Genomic DNA, 17,853 nt, shown 5'->3' with positions numbered 1-17,853 from the left:
TGGTGGCTTGTGCTTGTACTGATCCAGGAATCTCCACCAATGTTTGTAATTCCAATGGCTATCAGGATCCCAAACTAGGCGCATAACGCCTTTTAGCAAGTTGAAGCAAGTGACAAGGCCCAAAAGGTGTTGATTGTGGGAATGAATTCCAGGGTCCCAAACCTTGCTTTTACATCCGTCTTCTTGTGGATCACTATTGTTCCCACCGGGTGGCAACCAATCTGAATCCTCACAGAGACATCCAAACAACCTTCTAGACCCATTCAAGTGAGCTCTATACCAATCCTTGCACTTCAATTTGGAGCATGCAACCGTATTGAATCTTGCTTGACATCTCTTGCCACTAACCATCTTTTTCTTACTCTTAATGCCACAAAGAGCTCTAAGTTGACCATCCGTCTCTAGTAGCCCATATTCAAGTGGGAAAGTAAAGATTAAGGATAGGAATTTTACCCACTTGAATGTTGTATTGGATGGTGATGGCTTTGGAAGAGGTCTTGCAAGCTCCACTCCCTTGTGTTCTTATTTGAATTCATCTACCTCTTTGCAAGCTTCCTCAATTTCAACATCTTCCTCTTGGTAGCTTTCTTTTTCAACTACTTCTTCATTGGCCTTAGTTTCAGAGCCAGCTACTTTATCACTTCTCAACTGAATAACCTTGCAGCCTTCTCTTGGGTTCACCACTGTATCACTTGGAAATATACTTGCAGACCTTTCAGGTAATTGCTTGCTCAATTGGCCCATTTGCATTTCCAAATTTCTAATGGAAGCTCTGGTTTCCTGCATAGAACTCATCATCATCTCCCAATTAGAATCTTCTTGGGATTTAAAGTTTGCCTGCTGAGTTGATTGAAACTGGTAGTTATTAAAATGATTCTGCTGAAAGCCGCCCTGAGAGTTATTGTTGAAATTCTGAGGTCTCTGAGGTTGGTCTCTCCACCCAAAGTTTGGGTGATTTCTCCACCCCTGATTGTGGGTCTTAGAATAGGGATCATTATTGGGGTTTCCAGGAGCACTTCCTATGTAATTGACCTCTTGAAGAGGATTTTGGGTGTTGATAGCTGAGACTTGCATACCACCCATCTGTTGAGTAAGTGGATTTAATTGCTGAAACATAAGTTTGTTCTGAGCAAGAATAGCATTAAGAGTTTTTGCTTCCATAACACCCTTCTTCTGAGAAGCCTCAATATCTAATGGTGGCTCTTGATATGGGTAGAAAGATGATGGTTCTTGGTAGTTGGAACATGGAGCATTGAAGTTTCTTTGGTTTTGACTTTGCCAATCAAAATTTGGATAGTTCCTCCATCCACCATAGGATGAATCACTACTTGGGTGTAAGTAGTAACCCACGTGATCTTTCTTCATTATTTTTCCTTAGCACAAAACACCAAACAGGATTAAACGCACCATGTGGTTGACAAGCAAGCAAAGAAGAAAGAAAACAAAAGAAAATTAAACTCAATAAATAAAATAACCAGAAAAAAATAAAACAACTAAGGGAATACCAAACTTAATTTTAGAAATTAAAAAAATATTATAATATTAAATATTTTTTTAAATATATTTATTTTTTATTTTTTATTTTTTTAAATTATACAAATAAAATAAATAAAAAAAGAAAAAGGTACGGCGTAAACCGCGGGGAGGGAAGTAAACGAAAAGAAAAAAAAAGGACGTAAGGTTTTTTTTTTTAAAAGAAAGGAAAAAAAATTAACAGAAGTAAAATAATAAAAAAAAAAGGAAACACGAAAACGAAAGCGAAGGAAAAAAACGGAAGAAAGGAAAAAATAAATAGCGAAATAAAGAAAAATAAAATTTTTTTTGAAAATATTTAAAGCAAAATTTAAATAAAATTAAAAATAAAATGCCTAATCTTAGCAATCAAACAATTAATAGTTGTTAATCACTATTAATCTCCGGCAACGGCACCAAAAACTTGGTGCGATAATTTACAATCTGATGTGTGGAAAACGATCCAACACAAAACTCACCGGCAAGTGTACCGGGTCGCATCAAGTAATAATAACTCACATGAGTGAGGTCGATCCCACAGGGATTGAAGGATTGAGCAATTTTAGTTTAGTGGTTGATTTAGTCAAGCGAATCAAGTTTTGGTTGAGTGATTTGTGTTTAACAAGAAGTAAATGACAGTAAATGTAAAGGGGGAAGGGAGAAGTGCAGTAAATTAAAGAACAGGAAAGTAAATTTGCAGAAACTTAAAGAACAAGAAAATAAATGACTGAAACTTAAAGTGCAAGAAACATAAACTGCAGTAACTTAAATGGCAAGACAGATAAATGGCTTGAATATAAAAGGGAATTGAGGAATGGAATTGCAGGATCTAAACAAAGAAGAAGTAAATTGCAACAATTAAGAGAGCAAAAATTGAATCAGAAGCAATAATCATTCAAACAGAAAGGAAATAAAGTGCAGTAGAGGTTCACAGAAGAACCAAGAGTAAAATTGGGTCTCAGGTCTCAAGAGACTAGGTAGCAGAGCCTAGATCTCTATTTGCCTTCCTAGATCCAAGTTAACAAAGCAATTGACAAGAATTAGAAGAGAAATCAGTAAAGAAAATGTAAATGGATTCAATTATGCAGAAAGAGAATTGAAGAGAATTTGAATGGGAATTGAGACAGAATTTCCTCAATTTCTCACACCCAAAACTCAGAAACAGAAGATTAGAAATGCTCAGGCAAGAATGAGGAAGAAGGGAGATCAATCCTCCTCCTCAATTCTCAGAATTCTCAGTAAAGTCACCCAAGAACAATTGCCAAAGCTCCAAAGAAAGGTAAAAGTAAAATTCAAAAGTAAAGGTCTAAAAGTCAAGTAAAAAGTCCTAATTACATCAAACTAGCTTCTATTTATACACTTTCTATTCTTGGATTTTGGGATTTGGATGGGCTTTTGATTTGGTGAAGAAATGAATTAAAATGGGGTTTTAATTTAAATTTTCGGCCCATGAAAATTCACTCCCAGGAGGCTGCCCTGCCCTTGTGGAGGGCAGGGCAGAAAATTGATGCATGGTGGTGCGAGCTGGTGCGGCCTTGGTGCGGCGTGGTGCGTGGAACGCTGCCCTGCCCACGCCAAGGGCAGGGCAGGAAAAGTTGGTGCGCCAGATTTGTCTTGGTGCTGCCAGAACGTGTCATGGTGCTGCCAGAATCCAAAGTTGGTGCGCCAGAATTGAGCTTGGTGCATAGGATGCTGCCCTGCCCTCGCGGAGGGCAGGGCAGGAAGTTTTGGTGCTGCCAGATGCTGCCAGGGACGATAGTTGATGCGCCAGATGCTGCCAGGGATGAGAGTTGGTGCGCCAGAATCGTGCATGATGCGCCAGGATCGTGCACCAATCCAAATGCTGCCCTGCCCGCGCCAAGGGCAGGGCAGAGTTCCCTCTTCCACGTCCCGTGTTCGAAACACGGCTTGGGCACAAATTCAATTAATTTCCTTGGCTTCTTGGCACGGCAATCAACCTTAGTTCTTGGCTTCCTCATGGTTCCTTGTTCGAGTCTTGTGGCATGCATGGGTGACATTTTTCCCTTGAATTTCTTCCTTGGAGAGCCCGATTCTGCCCTTGTGGAGGGCAGGGCAAGGTTCTCTTCCTCTTGGTCCCAAGGCACATTTTGTGCTCTGCCCTTGTAGTGGGCAGGGCAGAGTTGCCTTCTCTTCTTGGTTCTCTTATGTTGCCCTCCTAGAGGGCAGTCTGCCCTTGTGGAGGGCAATGTTGCCTCCCCCTTTGCATGCGGCACGCTTCCCATGGCTTTGGCCACGCTTTCCTTTCCTTAGGCTACACTTCTTAGGCCACGCTTTTCCTTTTCTTTTCTTTTCTTCACCTATAATAAACCAAAACAACCACTCCAAGTATCACTAAATTCAAGAGGCTTATAAATCAATTAAAGTTCAATTAAAATTAGCTTAAACCTCATGATTTATCATTAATTTCATGGTGGTTGCTTGATTTAAATAAGTTATGCATTTTCACTCCAAATCACTTACTTAGGATGCAAGAAAGTGCATAAATGCTAACAAAACAAGTGAAATTAGCTTGAAAAATGGGTATATGATGACTTGTCATCACAATCCACTAACTTACCAGCAAGTGCACCGGGTCGTACCAAGTAACACCTTACGTGAGTAAGGGTCGATCCCACGAGGATTGATGGATCAAGTAACAATAGTGTTTGATAGGATTAGTTAGGCAAGTAGAAAAGAGTATTTTGGTATTCAAAAAAAGCATTAAACAGCAAATTAAGAATTTCAGAAAGCAAGCAGCAATGAGTTGGGAATAAAATATTGAGTAAATAGTTAAGGCTTCAGAGTTATCTACTTTCCAGATTGATTTTTAATACTAACTAATTTAATCATGTAAGATTTAATTTCACAGCAAACTATATGTGACTAGACCCTAATTCCTTAAACCTTCCTAGTTTTCTCTAAAATTCATCAACTGCCAATTCCTTAGTCAATTAATTCCAATTAGAAGGTAAAGTTCAAATTTCAGTTTATATGCCACAAAAATCCTAATTATCCAAAAATAAAGGGATTATCTGTCACGTATCCCGTTAAATACAAACAATTAGAAATTCAGGATAATATGTTTTCAAGCTGTTGTTCAAGTAAAGAGTTTTTCAAGTTTTACAAGAACTCAATTAGAACATGGGTCATACTTCCGTTCCACCCAATGTTCATAAAATAAAGAACGAAAACAATTATTGAAATATAAATCAAAACATGAATTAAATTAGAAAGATCAAACAAATCAATCCATACAGATAGACAGAGCTCCTAACCTTAATAAGGGAGGATTAGTTGCTCATGGTTCAGAGAAGAAAAATAAGGGGTCTGGTAAAAATGTACTGTGTTCCCTGATGGAATCCCCTAATGAAATCTGCCTAATAGAAGAGAAGTCTCCCCTTTTTATAACTACTCCTAATTAATTTAAAATCTAATATTTAAAATTAAGATAATATCTTTTCCTATTTTAAAATCAAATTTGAATTTAAATCAGAATTAACTAACTACTCCGCGTCTTGTAACGTGGGGACCACTTGGCTTCACTGGATCCGCGCCTAACTTAGGTGCTAAAATGGGGCCCAGAATTCACCCCCAGCATTTTCTATGTTTTCTGTATGTGGCGCATGTCACGCGTACGCGTCAGTCACGCGTAGGCGTCGATGGTCTTTTCTGCAGTCACGCGGACGCGTCGATCACGCGTACGCATCGCTGAGTAAATTTTCAAATCACGCGTACGCGTCAGTCACGCGCACGCGTCGCCATGGATATCTCCAAATCACGCGCACGCGTCAGACACGCGTGCGCGTCGCTCCTCAGAGCCATCTCCTTTGATTCTTGTGCTGCAGAAACTCCATCATATCCAGTCGAATGCTACTTAAAATAAATAAAATTGCAAAAGACTCAAAGTAGCATCCATATTGGCTAAAAGATAAGTAATTCTTTATTAAACTCAACAAATTAGACTCAAATTCACTAGGAAAAGATAGGAAAGATGCTCACGCATCACTTATTGCCCTGCATAAACACACATACAACAAGAAAAATTGAAATTTTCTACGTCAGAGTGAAAAAAATTCCTAGCGAGGTGATAAATGCAAAAAAAAGGTCTAATCTAGGTAATCAATTAACTGGTTTGTTGTTAATCTCAATTAATCCCGGCATGCCAAAAACTTGATGGACTTTTGTCAAACTTGACAAGTGCACCGAATCATATCAAGTAATACCACGGTGAGTGGGTTATCATTCTCACGAGGATTAATGGACTAAGCAAGTAATGATTAACTGATTATTCTATTTAGACAATTGAAAATTAGGGTTTAGAGATATTCAGTATCTAAAAACAGAGAATTAAATGAAAGCAGTTTGTAAACGGTTAAGAAAGTAATATGAACAAGAGCATTAAGATTTTGGAGATTTTTAGACTTCAGGAAGAATGCTTTTCACTAGCTATCTTGATCATGCAAAGATGTATCTATGGCAAATCATAGTTAATCAAACCCCAAGCCCTTGGTAATTCAATTTCTCTTAACTAACAAATCGTCAATTCCTTAATCAATCGATTATGATGAGAGGTGAGGCACATTTATCGATTCAAAACCACACAATTCTTAAGAACTAAACCTAGATGATTTAATGTCACTTATCATACTAATTTTAAAGCTTAAAGAATTACGAGAAGAAGTTTTCAAGCTTAATTCCAATAACTAACTTTTCCAAGTTAATAATAAAATTCAATTTAGATTAGAACTATTTCCTAATACATTCAAACCCTTGTGATAAAGAACGAAAACTTGTTTCTTAAGAAAACATAAATACATTAATCAAAAGTAAAAAAAAAAAAAAAAGCTACAACATTAGTCCATTAGAATAAATAAAGCTCCTAACCTTAACAGAAAAGATTAGTTACTCATGGTCCAAAGGAAACAAAAACTATGAATTGAAAATGGAAGAAGGAAGAAGCTCACATGTGTGTCTCTTATCCTCTTAAATACTAACCCTAAACCTAAGATTTAGCATTCAAAACTCAATCAAAATAACACAAAATCAAATTTAATCTAATTAACGTTTTTCGTATAGTTTTTCTTTTTAAGTTAAGTTAGGTGATTCTCTTCATAATTAACAATTAATGCTTGACATCATGGGCTTGTGCTTAATCTTTAATCATCCCATCAAGTACTTAGAGGTGTGGAGAGATTAGTGAAGGACTTAAGTGGCCCTGGAGGTTGGCCCCAAGAGGTGCGTTCAACGCATGGAGAGTGAGTTGAACGTATGCCCAAGATTTGAGATCCTTGAGCCTCTGTTTCAGCCACGTTGAACGTATGAAAGCTTGAGTTGAATGCATAACGTAATTCACTTGCCAATTTCAAAATCTCACTTTTTACATAAGAAGCTATGTTTGTCACATCATTCTTTTCCGTTAATATAAAACATTTTAGTTTATGGATGTGCATTTTTATCGCGTTTTTAAATAATTTGATGATAGTTTTGTTAATAACAAAATTTAGGAACATTTTTATCAGCAACAGAATAATTCGAATGCATTTTTAATTTTTTATTGGTTTACTCTTCTTTTAAATAAATTTTGCTCCAAAATTGAAAAGAAATCCTATGTGACCCATGAATTACACCAAAGAAACCCACAATAAAATGAATGGTTAATTACTATTGAATTTGTAACTTTCGTTATATATGAGTCCCACTATTTTAATATAAGAGTAACTAACCACTTATTTATCACTTTACCAACTCTCTCCTTTACACAATAGTAGATTTGACTCAAGTATAAAATTCTAAAGTAGAATCATGAATGTGATCATCAGGTACACAGCGCTAGTGGAACAAAACGTGATGCAAGCAGCAAATGACATGGAGAAAGTGATGGATATCTCACTCGCTCAGATTGTTGAAGAAAACTTACCTCCACGCTCTAATTACGCTCTGTTTTCTAAAGAATTCTTTCGTAGACATGGTTCTGATCTCTTTGCTTGCACCTTTAATTGGTTTCTGGTGGACACTGTTTTCTACTGCAGCATTCTATTCCAATCTAAAATATACAAATTCAAAAACACAGATAAGCTAGATGCGTATCAAGAAGCCATTGATATTGCTAAGCTCCAAGCAATAATTACTGCATGTTCCACCATCCCCGGCTACTTCTTCTCGATGTATTTCATTGACCGTATCGGAAGAGTTAAGATCCAAATGATGGGTTTCTTCTTCATGGCATTGGCATTTTTTGCCATAGGGATTAAGTATGATTCATTCTGGACCAAAGAAAGGAACAAATATGGTTTCTTGGTCCTGTATTGTGTAGCTTTCTTCTTCGCTAATTTTGGACCCAACACCACGACATTTATAGTCCCAGCGGAGCTTTTTCCGGCCAGGTTTAGGTCAACATGTAACGGTATTTCCGGGGCAGCTGGCAAGATTGGTGCGATCATCGGATCGGTAGGGTTTCTATGGGCGTCTCATGGCAAGAATGAAGATCGAGAGGGGTTTCCTGTAGGAATTGGAATGACTCCATCATTGTGCATACTTGGAGGAGTGTGCATAGTTGGTGTGGTTATCACCACTTTTTTCACCAAAGAAACTATGGGCAGGTCTTTGGAAGATAATGAGACTTAGCCTCTAGAAATTGAAGAAATAAATGATCTTTGAAATTTAATGAAAGGTGGGGTGGGTGTATGAAAATTTAATGAAGCCATCTTTGAAATGAAAGCATGTAAGCTATGTATCTTTATATGCACATACTAATACTTGCAAATGAAAATTATCATAACTATATCCTCCTCTTCTTATCTGTCACTAATACTATGGTCGGGTTGCTTTAAACCTGTGTTTGTGATGGATAATTGGAGATATTTCTAAGAAAATAGTGGAGTACCTCCCTTACTCCCACAACCCAATCCACCTTTTCAAAAATATACAGATAAATATAGTTAGGGATGCAGGTTTTTGAGCATGCCTAACTCTCTTACAACACAATTGATGGTTTCTACCGGTTAACACCATAAGCTACAATTTTGAAACTGCAAATGGATAACTAGGGCCAAGTACATGTTTCTCAAAATTTCATGCCTACCTGAAAAATTCAGTTATCTTGATCTGACAAGTTAGAGGGGCTGTCAAGTTCTGCCATGCTAGCAGAAGCAGAAGCAAAAGACTCTGTAGATTCCATGGTAGATAGCGACGAAACAGTATCTGAATCTGAGACAACTTCATGAACAATGATGTGATCTTCATCATCAATATCAGACGCCTCTGATTCCGATACCCCAAGCAAGAGCTTGTTTATTGCGGACTTTGCAGTTTCGACAAACCATTCATCCTCAGGAAGAGCACTTCTGGTAAATGACAAACTGTTGATATCAGAATCTAAGGAAATGAACAATATAAAAATGAAAGCCAGAGAGATGAATACCTTTGTGGCTGAATACCCCGAGCTGAGAAGGTTGTGATGGCACGAGTTATAATAGCTGAAGCTATCTGATGGACATGTCGAGATGGATATCCAGCGAAGCGGGCAATTTCAACAGTAAAGTGCATATCAAGAATTAACTGCCACAAAAGCAACCTAAGGCTAAGAGGAGGGCAAACAAAGTAGCCTACCCATAAAATTTTTCCAAAAATAATATTCACCACTACTCTCAAATGGGAATTAGAGCCAAATATTACATATTTTTTATTATAGAGAGTAGGCTTATATCATATACTACAGACAAGACGAATGAAATGGAGTTGTTGATAGTTTCAATTAGGGTTAAGTACGATTTTGATCCCTAAGGTATACGCCGAAAAATTTTTCGTCTCGAACCTTTTTTTGCATACAAAATCGTCCTTAAGATTTAACTTGTTTTAAAATCGTTCTTACCTTAGGAACCAAAACTGTACGGAAGTGGCGACAGAAGCGGAGGCAGAGGCGGATCGTAAACAGCTTCTTCTTCTTCTTCCCTTCCCCCTTCGCAGGAGCAGAAACGCTCTCTTTTCTCTTCTTTTTTCTTTTTTTATTTTATAATTTTTTTTATTATGAGTAACTTGGTCCAAAATTTTAATATTTAAGTAAAAAGAACGATTTTAAAACTTAGTTTTAAACCTTAGAGACGATTTTGTATGTAAAAAAGGTTGGAGACGAAAACAATTTTCGCCCTATACCTTAGGGACCAAAATCATACTTAACCCTTTCAATTACAACTTTCAATTACAACTGAAGATAAGCATTTCAGATGAAATCAGAGACATTGATAACCACAACAATCACTTATGGAAGGAACTGAAAATGTAATGCTATTTGTAACAACATCTGATGATAACCATAAAACTAAGACCTACTTACAGTGATCAATTGGGAGTCATGACTTTTCAGTAACTCATATCGGTTTTTCAATGTTCAAAAATGCATTTTATCATCTAAAACACCATATTAAATCTCCGACAGCATTTTGACACTACAGTATTCATATTTCCTGTAACATGAGATAACATGAAATTATTAGCACATTATGCATGTAAATAAGTACCTGCTGCAAACCAAGTGGTTGCAAGGGAGCTGAATTATCTTCTAATACACCCCAGAACTCTTGCTCATCAGACAACCACATGACAACAGTCTCGGTCAACCTAGCAAGCAAAATTTTCTGTATTTTCTCTTTCCCAAGCAATACATCTCCAGCCACAGTTGCTAATTGCTGCAGCTTTGCAAACAATGCCTGCAAATATAACTACACATCAGTACTGTAAAACAACACAAGAATTATATTACATATAATACATATAGAGACAGATGACTGATGCATGCACACACTTCTGAAACTAAATAAATATCAGAATGAAAGAAATAAATCAATTAATAATGGCTACAGATACATTCAGGAACTCATGCAATCAAGTATCTGTAGTTAATATTGCCATAAGGGAAACATGGAAGCAAAGAGGTATTATCCACACAGCAGATAAGAAAAAGTAACTAGAAAACACAAGACAAGTTCAGCAGCAGAAACAGAAGAATAGGATAATGACCTGAAATGGAAGTGAAGGCAATGGGCCCGAATCGTAAAGATCATCTCTGTTATCACTCAAGTAAATATGTGCATTCAACCGTGTTTTTCCCTCTCTTGAATAGATGAAAGTCAAAACGTATTGTCGACAGAAGTGATCTCGAAGCTTGTCAAAAGAATGCTGAAGATGTTTCTTCCACTCCTTTAATTCCACACTAGTATTTGTGTTGAGCACGACAGTCTCTGAAGGTTCACTGTTTGATTCCTTACTATCACTTTTCCGCATCCATGTTGACAATACAGCATTTGGTAACAATTCATCCAATATGATAAATGCTACCCCTAATATTGCAAGTTGTTCAGAGTCTGTCTCAGCTCTGAAAGGCACAGCCTCTTTCAGCTCAGGAAGATTGTCATCATCAGATGGACCAGGCAAAGCTTTGATAAGAGCATCCATGTATTTATCAAATAGTTGTAAAATTCTGCTAAGTACATTTCCTCCAAAGTGCAAACTAGCCATTGGTGTTAACTGTTCCAATATCTCCTGTAAATTGCACCATAAGTACACCATTTATGTTACAGCAGTACGAAGCAAATTCAAGCATATCAACTTAGGGGAGGGGAATTTATGTAGTACTCAACTACTCATGGATGCAGGAAGGCACATAAAAGTCAACATGTCGAGATAGCTACAAAACTATTCACATATGTTGCATGACATGCACTTGTAAAACCTTCATTTTTCGTTGCAAGTTTTGAAGACTTGGGATATCAAATGCCTATGCCGCTAAATAACTCAGCATAATTGTTTCCAGTCAGAGATACAGGATGGGGAAATGGAAAAGGAAAAATGGGGAAACTAAAGCAAAGGATATTCATAACAACTTTAATTTTTTTCTTATCCATCCTACAACCGTTAAATGATTCCACCATGTAAAAGAGAAAGCATAGGCCATATATTAATAATTTTCCATTTGCTAATAGATATATCATGTTAAGTGTACTTACTTCAACTATGCGCATAAAACGCATTCCACTCTCAACAAGCATGCTACTAGATGATGTTGCTATAGCAGAAAGTGAAGATGCAAATTGTGGCGACAATGGGAAGCATTCCGTAGATTCAGCCATGTCAAGAACTAGTCTTCTAGCGCGTCTAAAGTTTGATTCTAAAACTTCTTCAAAAGAAGGACGAAGTAGTACCAACAGCAATTTAGACATTTTCAATCCTAGTGACTCCAAGATTGAGCAGTAGTTTAGACTAGCCTGTATACATATGCTAACAGCACGTAAGGCATAAACAGTATCCGCAGATGGTGCATTCTCTTTCACCAACCGTACAAAATATTCAATTTCCCACTCTGCCCACTGAACAATTCTGTTGGTATAAACAGGATTATCTCCAAAAATCAAAGCAGATTCCTTTGTTGCCAGGGAAACTACAGAAAATACAACCTTAGATAATGTAGAAGGAAATGTTGCAGGACACAGAGAACTTGACGGAAGCAAAGCTTCGATTCTCTTTTGGAGGTGAGCCCCAAAAAAATTCAGCAGTTGTTGATGTGCAGTAGGACCTTTTCCAAGTTTTATTAAACCATTTAAGGCCTTCTTCAGCTCAGGGAAACTAACTGAAGGTTGTTCAGTGATTCCAATAAGCTGTTCTTCAAGCATTGCCTTTCTTTCCAATAAATCAGACTTGCACGAGGAAATTTCATCCGGTGAGCTATTCCCTGAGCCTTTCAGATCTGCAGAATTTCTTTCTTCGGCATCTAACGCATCCAACGCTTCTTCAAACTTATGCTCGGCCAGAAGAACATCAAGGTTTTCTAAGAATGTTGTTTTCCGGTCAGTTCCCTCGCTTGGTAACGGCTCAATAATTTCAGATATTTCAGGTTCCAATTGAATTTCAGCAGGATCGCGGCTTGACTTATTCCACTCTTCCAATTCACGGCAGACACCTGTCATTAAGTCCTGTACAAGAATACCTTGAGCTGAGATATGCTTTTGCAGCTCAATCAATTCATGCTTCACTTCTACAGCCTCCTCAGATATCCTAAAAAATCAATAACAAAGGGAAAAATGTCTTATACCCCCATAAAGTATGCATGTTGCTACTCAATTAAAGCACTACACACACACACATAAATATAGAGAAAAACTGGCAATCCTTAGTGGTCAATTTCTTGGAATTTGATAGCACATAAATGTTACCGGATTAATGGATTGGGAATGAAGAATAGATATTGTTCTTTATGTTTACCTTAAGAAAGCCAAGAACTTGGAGTGCATATTGCCACATAAGTTCTCCACAGCATCCTTCAAATCTAAGAGCTCACAGCAAAGTTTTCGAATCCCCTGGTCATATCATCCAAACACAAGAATTAGAGAATAAAAAGGGTTCGTTCAGTGAAATTGAAAAGAGGAGAGAGAGAGAGAGAGAGAAGAATGAAGGAATGGAAGGTACCTTTTCGGTGTGAGACTGGTAAAGAGAATCAACCTTGGATTGGGGGATGATGCTCTCAATGGAAGGGAAATCATCTTCTTCCTCGCTGCTCTCCATTACTAACTTCACTTCTCAGCTCACTCAACACTGAAACAAAGATCCTCAACCGTTTCGGCTTTGGACCTCAAACGAAACGTAAAAGACCTCCTCCTTATAAAGTTTCATTCTTTTATCAAGAGAATTTCCAAATTTTTTATCCCCTATTCAATTGCCTTTTTCTAAAGTACTTTTAAGAAAGTACACTTTTAGATCCTATTTTTTATTATAAATTAAGATGATAAATATTTCAGAAATTATTTTTAATATGAAAATAAAAATAGTGTTTTGTTTGAATATTGACATTTAAATTGTAGTATAGTATTATGAAAATATTCAACACTCTTCCTATGTGTTTCAACACGCCCTCCACGTGATGGCTAAGATGTTTCCACGTGTCCAACACGCTACGTGCAACACGCCCCCACATGTTGACTCCTCATCTCCAAAATCTATCCATTTGTAATTACACCAAATAATTATATTTCTAACAAAAACATCAATTTTTTTTCTATATAAAAAAATTTAGCCACTTTCCTTTTTTTTTCAAAGATAATACAGGTATTTTATTCAATAAAAAATAAATACAATATCCAAAATTCAGAAAAAAAATAGAAAAAATATTTTAAATATTCACAAACCGATAAAATTGTAAAAAAAATAATATAAAAAAATAGATAAGAAAGAAATTTTAAGACAATATGCATAAGGCAAAATAGATAATTTCTTATTTAACTTAGACGATGTTGCTAGCACTTTTTTTCGGAGGCTCCTGAACATACTCAAAGACTCGTCGACACCTTTCCTTCCAAATATTCCAAGCTATAATCAAAACCAGTCGAGCTCTTTGAGGACTTGTTCCTTAAACTCCAGTTTGTAATATCGAATCCCTCCACCAATCGAAGAACAAGGAACATCTATGGTTTGGAATGAGGTAAGTCAAATGACTCTTCTTCCACAATAGATTAGCTTCTTCATAGAAAAATAGACAGTGCATAAGTGATTTTAGAGCTGACTTGCAGATTGGACAAGTTGGCGGAGGGGATAGGAACTGCTGGTGAATGAGAAACAGAACAGGAAGCTTACCATGGGGAGATTTTTCACGCAAAGAGCAAAATCTTATGAGGGATTTTCAACTTCCATAAATGGCTCCAAACTGGCCTCTGTTGCATGAAGTTCGAACAAAATTCAATGGAGGTATGGTAAAATTGGTAAGCAATTATGTACCCTGATACAACATCATATGTTTTTGCTCTATTCATTACCCATTGAATTTTGTCTTCAACTTCTCCTAGGATTATGGAGAGGATTCGCTGAACAATTTATGGAGGGAAAAGGTTTGAGATTAATACTTAGTTCCAATATTTATTTGACAAAAGCAGGTCTTTCACCCATAACAAATGGTAACAATCTGATAGTACTGCCAAAAATGGTGGAACAGTGAAGGGGTAAGGAGGAGGGAGCCATGGTTCACTGAAAATTCGAATATCACCAGAACTTACTTTTCAACTGATGCCTTTTTCAATAACTCGCCTCCCTTCAAGAATATTTTGTCAACCCCAAGAAGATAAGGTTCCTACTTCTGGTATAAAGATAGAATTAAATCTGAAGTATTTACCTTTAAGTATTCTAGAAAGAAGAGAGTTAAGTTGAGTCATGATTTTTCAGCACTGTTTATCCAAAAGAGCCAGGTTTTGAGCCTTGAGATATTTGAAACCAAGCTCGCCTTCTTTCTTAGACCTAATCATATTATCCCAACTAGTCCACACCATTCGCCTTTCAGAACCTTGCTGCCCCCACCAGAACTAGGTTAGAATACTGTGAAACCAAACCCGCCTTCTTTCTTTGCCCATTGAAATTCTCATAAGATTCCAATAATTCTAGAATAGAGGCACAACTATTTTTCAAGGCTTTACCGAATAGATAGAATCATCAGCAAATAGCAAGTGATTTATAGTTGGCCATCTTCTATTTATCTGCTTTGTGTAGCAAGAAGGAAAGTCTTTCTGCACATAATAAGAAAAAAAAGGATATATAGGGTCACCTTGACAGATGCCTCTATTTGGTTTAAAAAGATCATAAGGTTGACCTTTCACAATAACAAAGTAAGAAACGGTTGTCAACAATTTACGAATCCAGTCAATAAATCTCAATTCAAAGCCAATCTTCTCCATAATAAACCATAGAAAATGTCACTTCACCCTTTCGTAGGCTTTACTCATATCAATCTTGAGTGTTATTTCGTATTCCAAGCCTCGCTTCTTTTATTTAAGGTAGTGTATACATTCGTGTGCTATAAGAATGTTATCAGAAATAAGTCTATCTTTCAAGAATGCACCTTGAGTAGGACTAATTACCTTGTTTATACACCCTTGAAGTCTGTGGATCAGTACTTTCGAAATAATTCTGTAGACAATAGAGGATAAACTGATGGACCTTATCTGAGTCATATCGCTCACATCTGGTACCTTTTAGCACTAGACAGATATTGGTGTGGTTAAAACTTTTCAAAATTCTACCTCCAGCAAAAAAATTCCATGCAACCCGGAACACATCTTCTCTCACCATATCAAAATAGAATTGGAAGAATTTAGCCGTTATACCATCCTCTCCTGGTCCACATTGAGGGTGGATACTAAAAGTAGCTCTTTTTACCTCCTCTATAGAAACAGGACTTATAAGCATACGGTTCATGTTAGCTGTAATTTTAGACTCAAAATCTATGAAAAAAGCTCAAGATCTGCCTGATTAAAAGATGTGAAAATACTCTTAAAGTAGTCCTCATCCACCTTAGCAATATTAGCATTAGTTGTTACCATATCCCCATTATCCCTCCGCAGATGTCATATCTTATTTTTTCTGGTTCTAGATTTATTTTTTTATGGAAGAAATTTGTATTTTGGTCTCCTTCATTTAGCCATTTAATTCTAAATTTGTCTTTCCAATACAGTTTATCGTCCAAATATGCTTTTTTAAGTCGTTGTTCAAGCTCAAGTAATTCAGTGTCTCCTATGATGTCTGATGCTTATTTGCATTCTAAAAGAGCAGTAACTTATACAATCTCCTTTTTAGAATTAGTAGAATTATTTTTTTGCCAGAGAACCAATCGGTGTCTAACCAATTTAAGCTTCTGAAATAATTTGAACATCACTGAACCTTCTATATATGAGTTCCAAACCTCGCTGATGAAATTATGAATTTGTTTTTCACTATACCAGCGAGATTGAAACTTGAATCTCCTCTTTGATCTCTTCGGTTTGTAGTTAGTGTCCAAAAGGAAGGGACATGATCAGAACCTGTCTCTGATAATCTAAAGACTTAGGATGAGAGTATAATTGGGACCAAGATTCATCAACAAGTACTCTGTCAAGACTTTTCTGAATTAGTTCACCTTTCCTGCGTCTGTTACTCCAAGTAAATGGTCTACCCATCATTCCTAAATTAATCAACAAGTTATCTCCAATAAAGTAATTAAAGACAGCAATAGAAGATGAGATTTAAGATTACCACCAAGTTTCTCACCTTGATCAATAATTAAATTGAAATTACCAATAATAATTGATTTATCTTAGAGTTGGGAGAGCACCAAAGAAATTTTTTAGAACTGGGATAGTTGAATATTCTCATTGCAATTTAAATAAATATCTATAAATCTCCATTTAATGTTGAGAGGGACATCTTTTATCAAGGCAGCAATATAGAACTCAAAACAACTGAAAATCTTAACAATAAAGTCATCTTTCCATGTCAACATAAGTCCACCCACACTACCAGAAGGATCAACAATAATTTACCAATTAGAGTAGCTACAAGCCTTAAATTTTTTTTTTCACCTATCGAGATTGATTTTTTGTTTCACAAAGAAAAATTAACTCGGGAGAATGGGATTAAACAACCCCTTTAAGGTTGTAAATTGTCAGGAATCTTCAGAAACCCGACAATTCTACGATAACATTCTCATCGGTCTTGGGGTGCCATTAATCGGCTAGCACCCTCCACCCATTGATCAGTAATTAATTCTTGTTCAACACATATCTTTTTGGTCACAAGTTCTATACATGCCTCTAGTCTCTTAGAGAAGTTTTTTTCTGTCCCAAACATCAATTTCTCCTCTTCTTCCTTGCTCCTTTGGTTTGGATATAGATTTACTCTCCTTTTGGATTCATAATACGAATGAGAATGTCATGATAGAATGAGAAAAAGATAAGAAGAATAAAAAGAGTGAAAGAAAAGAAAGTTATAAGGAATGGATTCAGATGAAAAAAATTCGAAGAATAAGAAGAAAATTAAAGAATAAGGTTGAAAAGAAAGAAAAAAAAGAAAATTTTTTAAAAGTATAGTAAAAATTCTAGTAGAGCAATATAAAAGAATACATACTCTTCGTATTCCACTTATTTTTTATGTTTTGTTAAATAATTCCGTCATTAAATCAATGATTTTAGGTTAAATTAATTGATCCATTCTTAATAATTTTTTTAAATTAATATTTTTTGTTATGTACATTTATTAAATAAAGGTATTTTCTAATTAAGATTTTTAAAAGATAAAATTTTAAGCAAATACAACTTTTATTAAATAAAGAGTTTAATTTTGATACACATAATATAAAATATTTTATTTTTACTATATGATATTATATAATTAGATACAAGTAAGATAATAGTATGTCCAAGATCTAATCTATTATAATTGACTCTCGTGCAAGTGAGAGATTGTTAAAAATAAATAATATAACCACATTTTAATCTATTATGTGTCAAATAATTTGTTATTATTGTTATATTATAAAGGGTTAATATAATAAAGTAC

General features: G+C 36.0%; 2 protein-coding genes across 3 annotated transcripts in view; one reads left to right on the top strand and one right to left on the bottom strand.

The window, feature by feature from the left end:
* LOC112794810 (probable inorganic phosphate transporter 1-9) overlaps positions 1–8,293 on the top strand; it is a 51,229-nt gene extending 42,936 nt beyond the window's left edge. The window contains exon 3 of the mRNA XM_072235505.1: positions 7,332–8,293. Coding sequence (XP_072091606.1) covers positions 7,332–8,136 — 805 coding nt within the window. The 3' untranslated portion in view covers positions 8,137–8,293. The remainder of the gene's footprint in view (positions 1–7,331) is intronic.
* Positions 8,294–8,372: 79 nt separating this feature from the next.
* LOC112796671 (exocyst complex component EXO84C) lies at positions 8,373–13,233 on the bottom strand. 2 transcript variants are annotated; one of them, XR_011881066.1, is made up of 7 exons: positions 12,970–13,233; positions 12,766–12,860; positions 11,514–12,558; positions 10,528–11,049; positions 9,714–10,217; positions 8,933–9,290; positions 8,373–8,855 (listed from the first exon to the last, which is right to left on the bottom strand). XR_011881066.1 is itself a non-coding variant. In XM_025839235.3 (7 exons), exons 1-7 carry the CDS (start codon positions 13,063–13,065, stop codon positions 8,603–8,605), a joined length of 2,337 nt encoding a protein of 778 aa, XP_025695020.1. In that variant the 5' UTR covers positions 13,066–13,233; the 3' UTR covers positions 8,373–8,602. The 2 variants fall into 2 exon arrangements, 1 of the variants encoding a protein (XP_025695020.1); XM_025839235.3 differs by having other exon boundaries at positions 8,933–9,069; positions 10,029–10,217.
* Positions 13,234–17,853: the final 4,620 nt, after the last annotated feature.

Source organism: Arachis hypogaea, chromosome 4 (assembly GCF_003086295.3).
Source record: "Arachis hypogaea cultivar Tifrunner chromosome 4, arahy.Tifrunner.gnm2.J5K5, whole genome shotgun sequence".
Lineage (NCBI taxonomy): Eukaryota > Viridiplantae > Streptophyta > Magnoliopsida > Fabales > Fabaceae > Arachis > Arachis hypogaea.
The sequence above is the reverse complement of the archived record's forward strand: the minus strand, read 5'-3'. Positions and strand labels throughout refer to the sequence as shown.

Coding starts and splice junctions, on each gene's coding strand:
- LOC112796671 (XM_025839235.3), bottom strand. CDS start 13,065: ATGGAGAGCAGCGAGGAAGAAGATGATTTCCCTTCCATTGAGAGCATC. Junction 9,070..10,028: donor AACCACTTGGTTTGCAGCAG/GTACTTATTTAC, acceptor CTTTTGTGGCAG/TTAATTCTTGATATGCACTT. Junction 8,856..8,932: donor CGGGGTATTCAGCCACAAAG/GTATTCATCTCT, acceptor GTCATTTACCAG/AAGTGCTCTTCCTGAGGATG.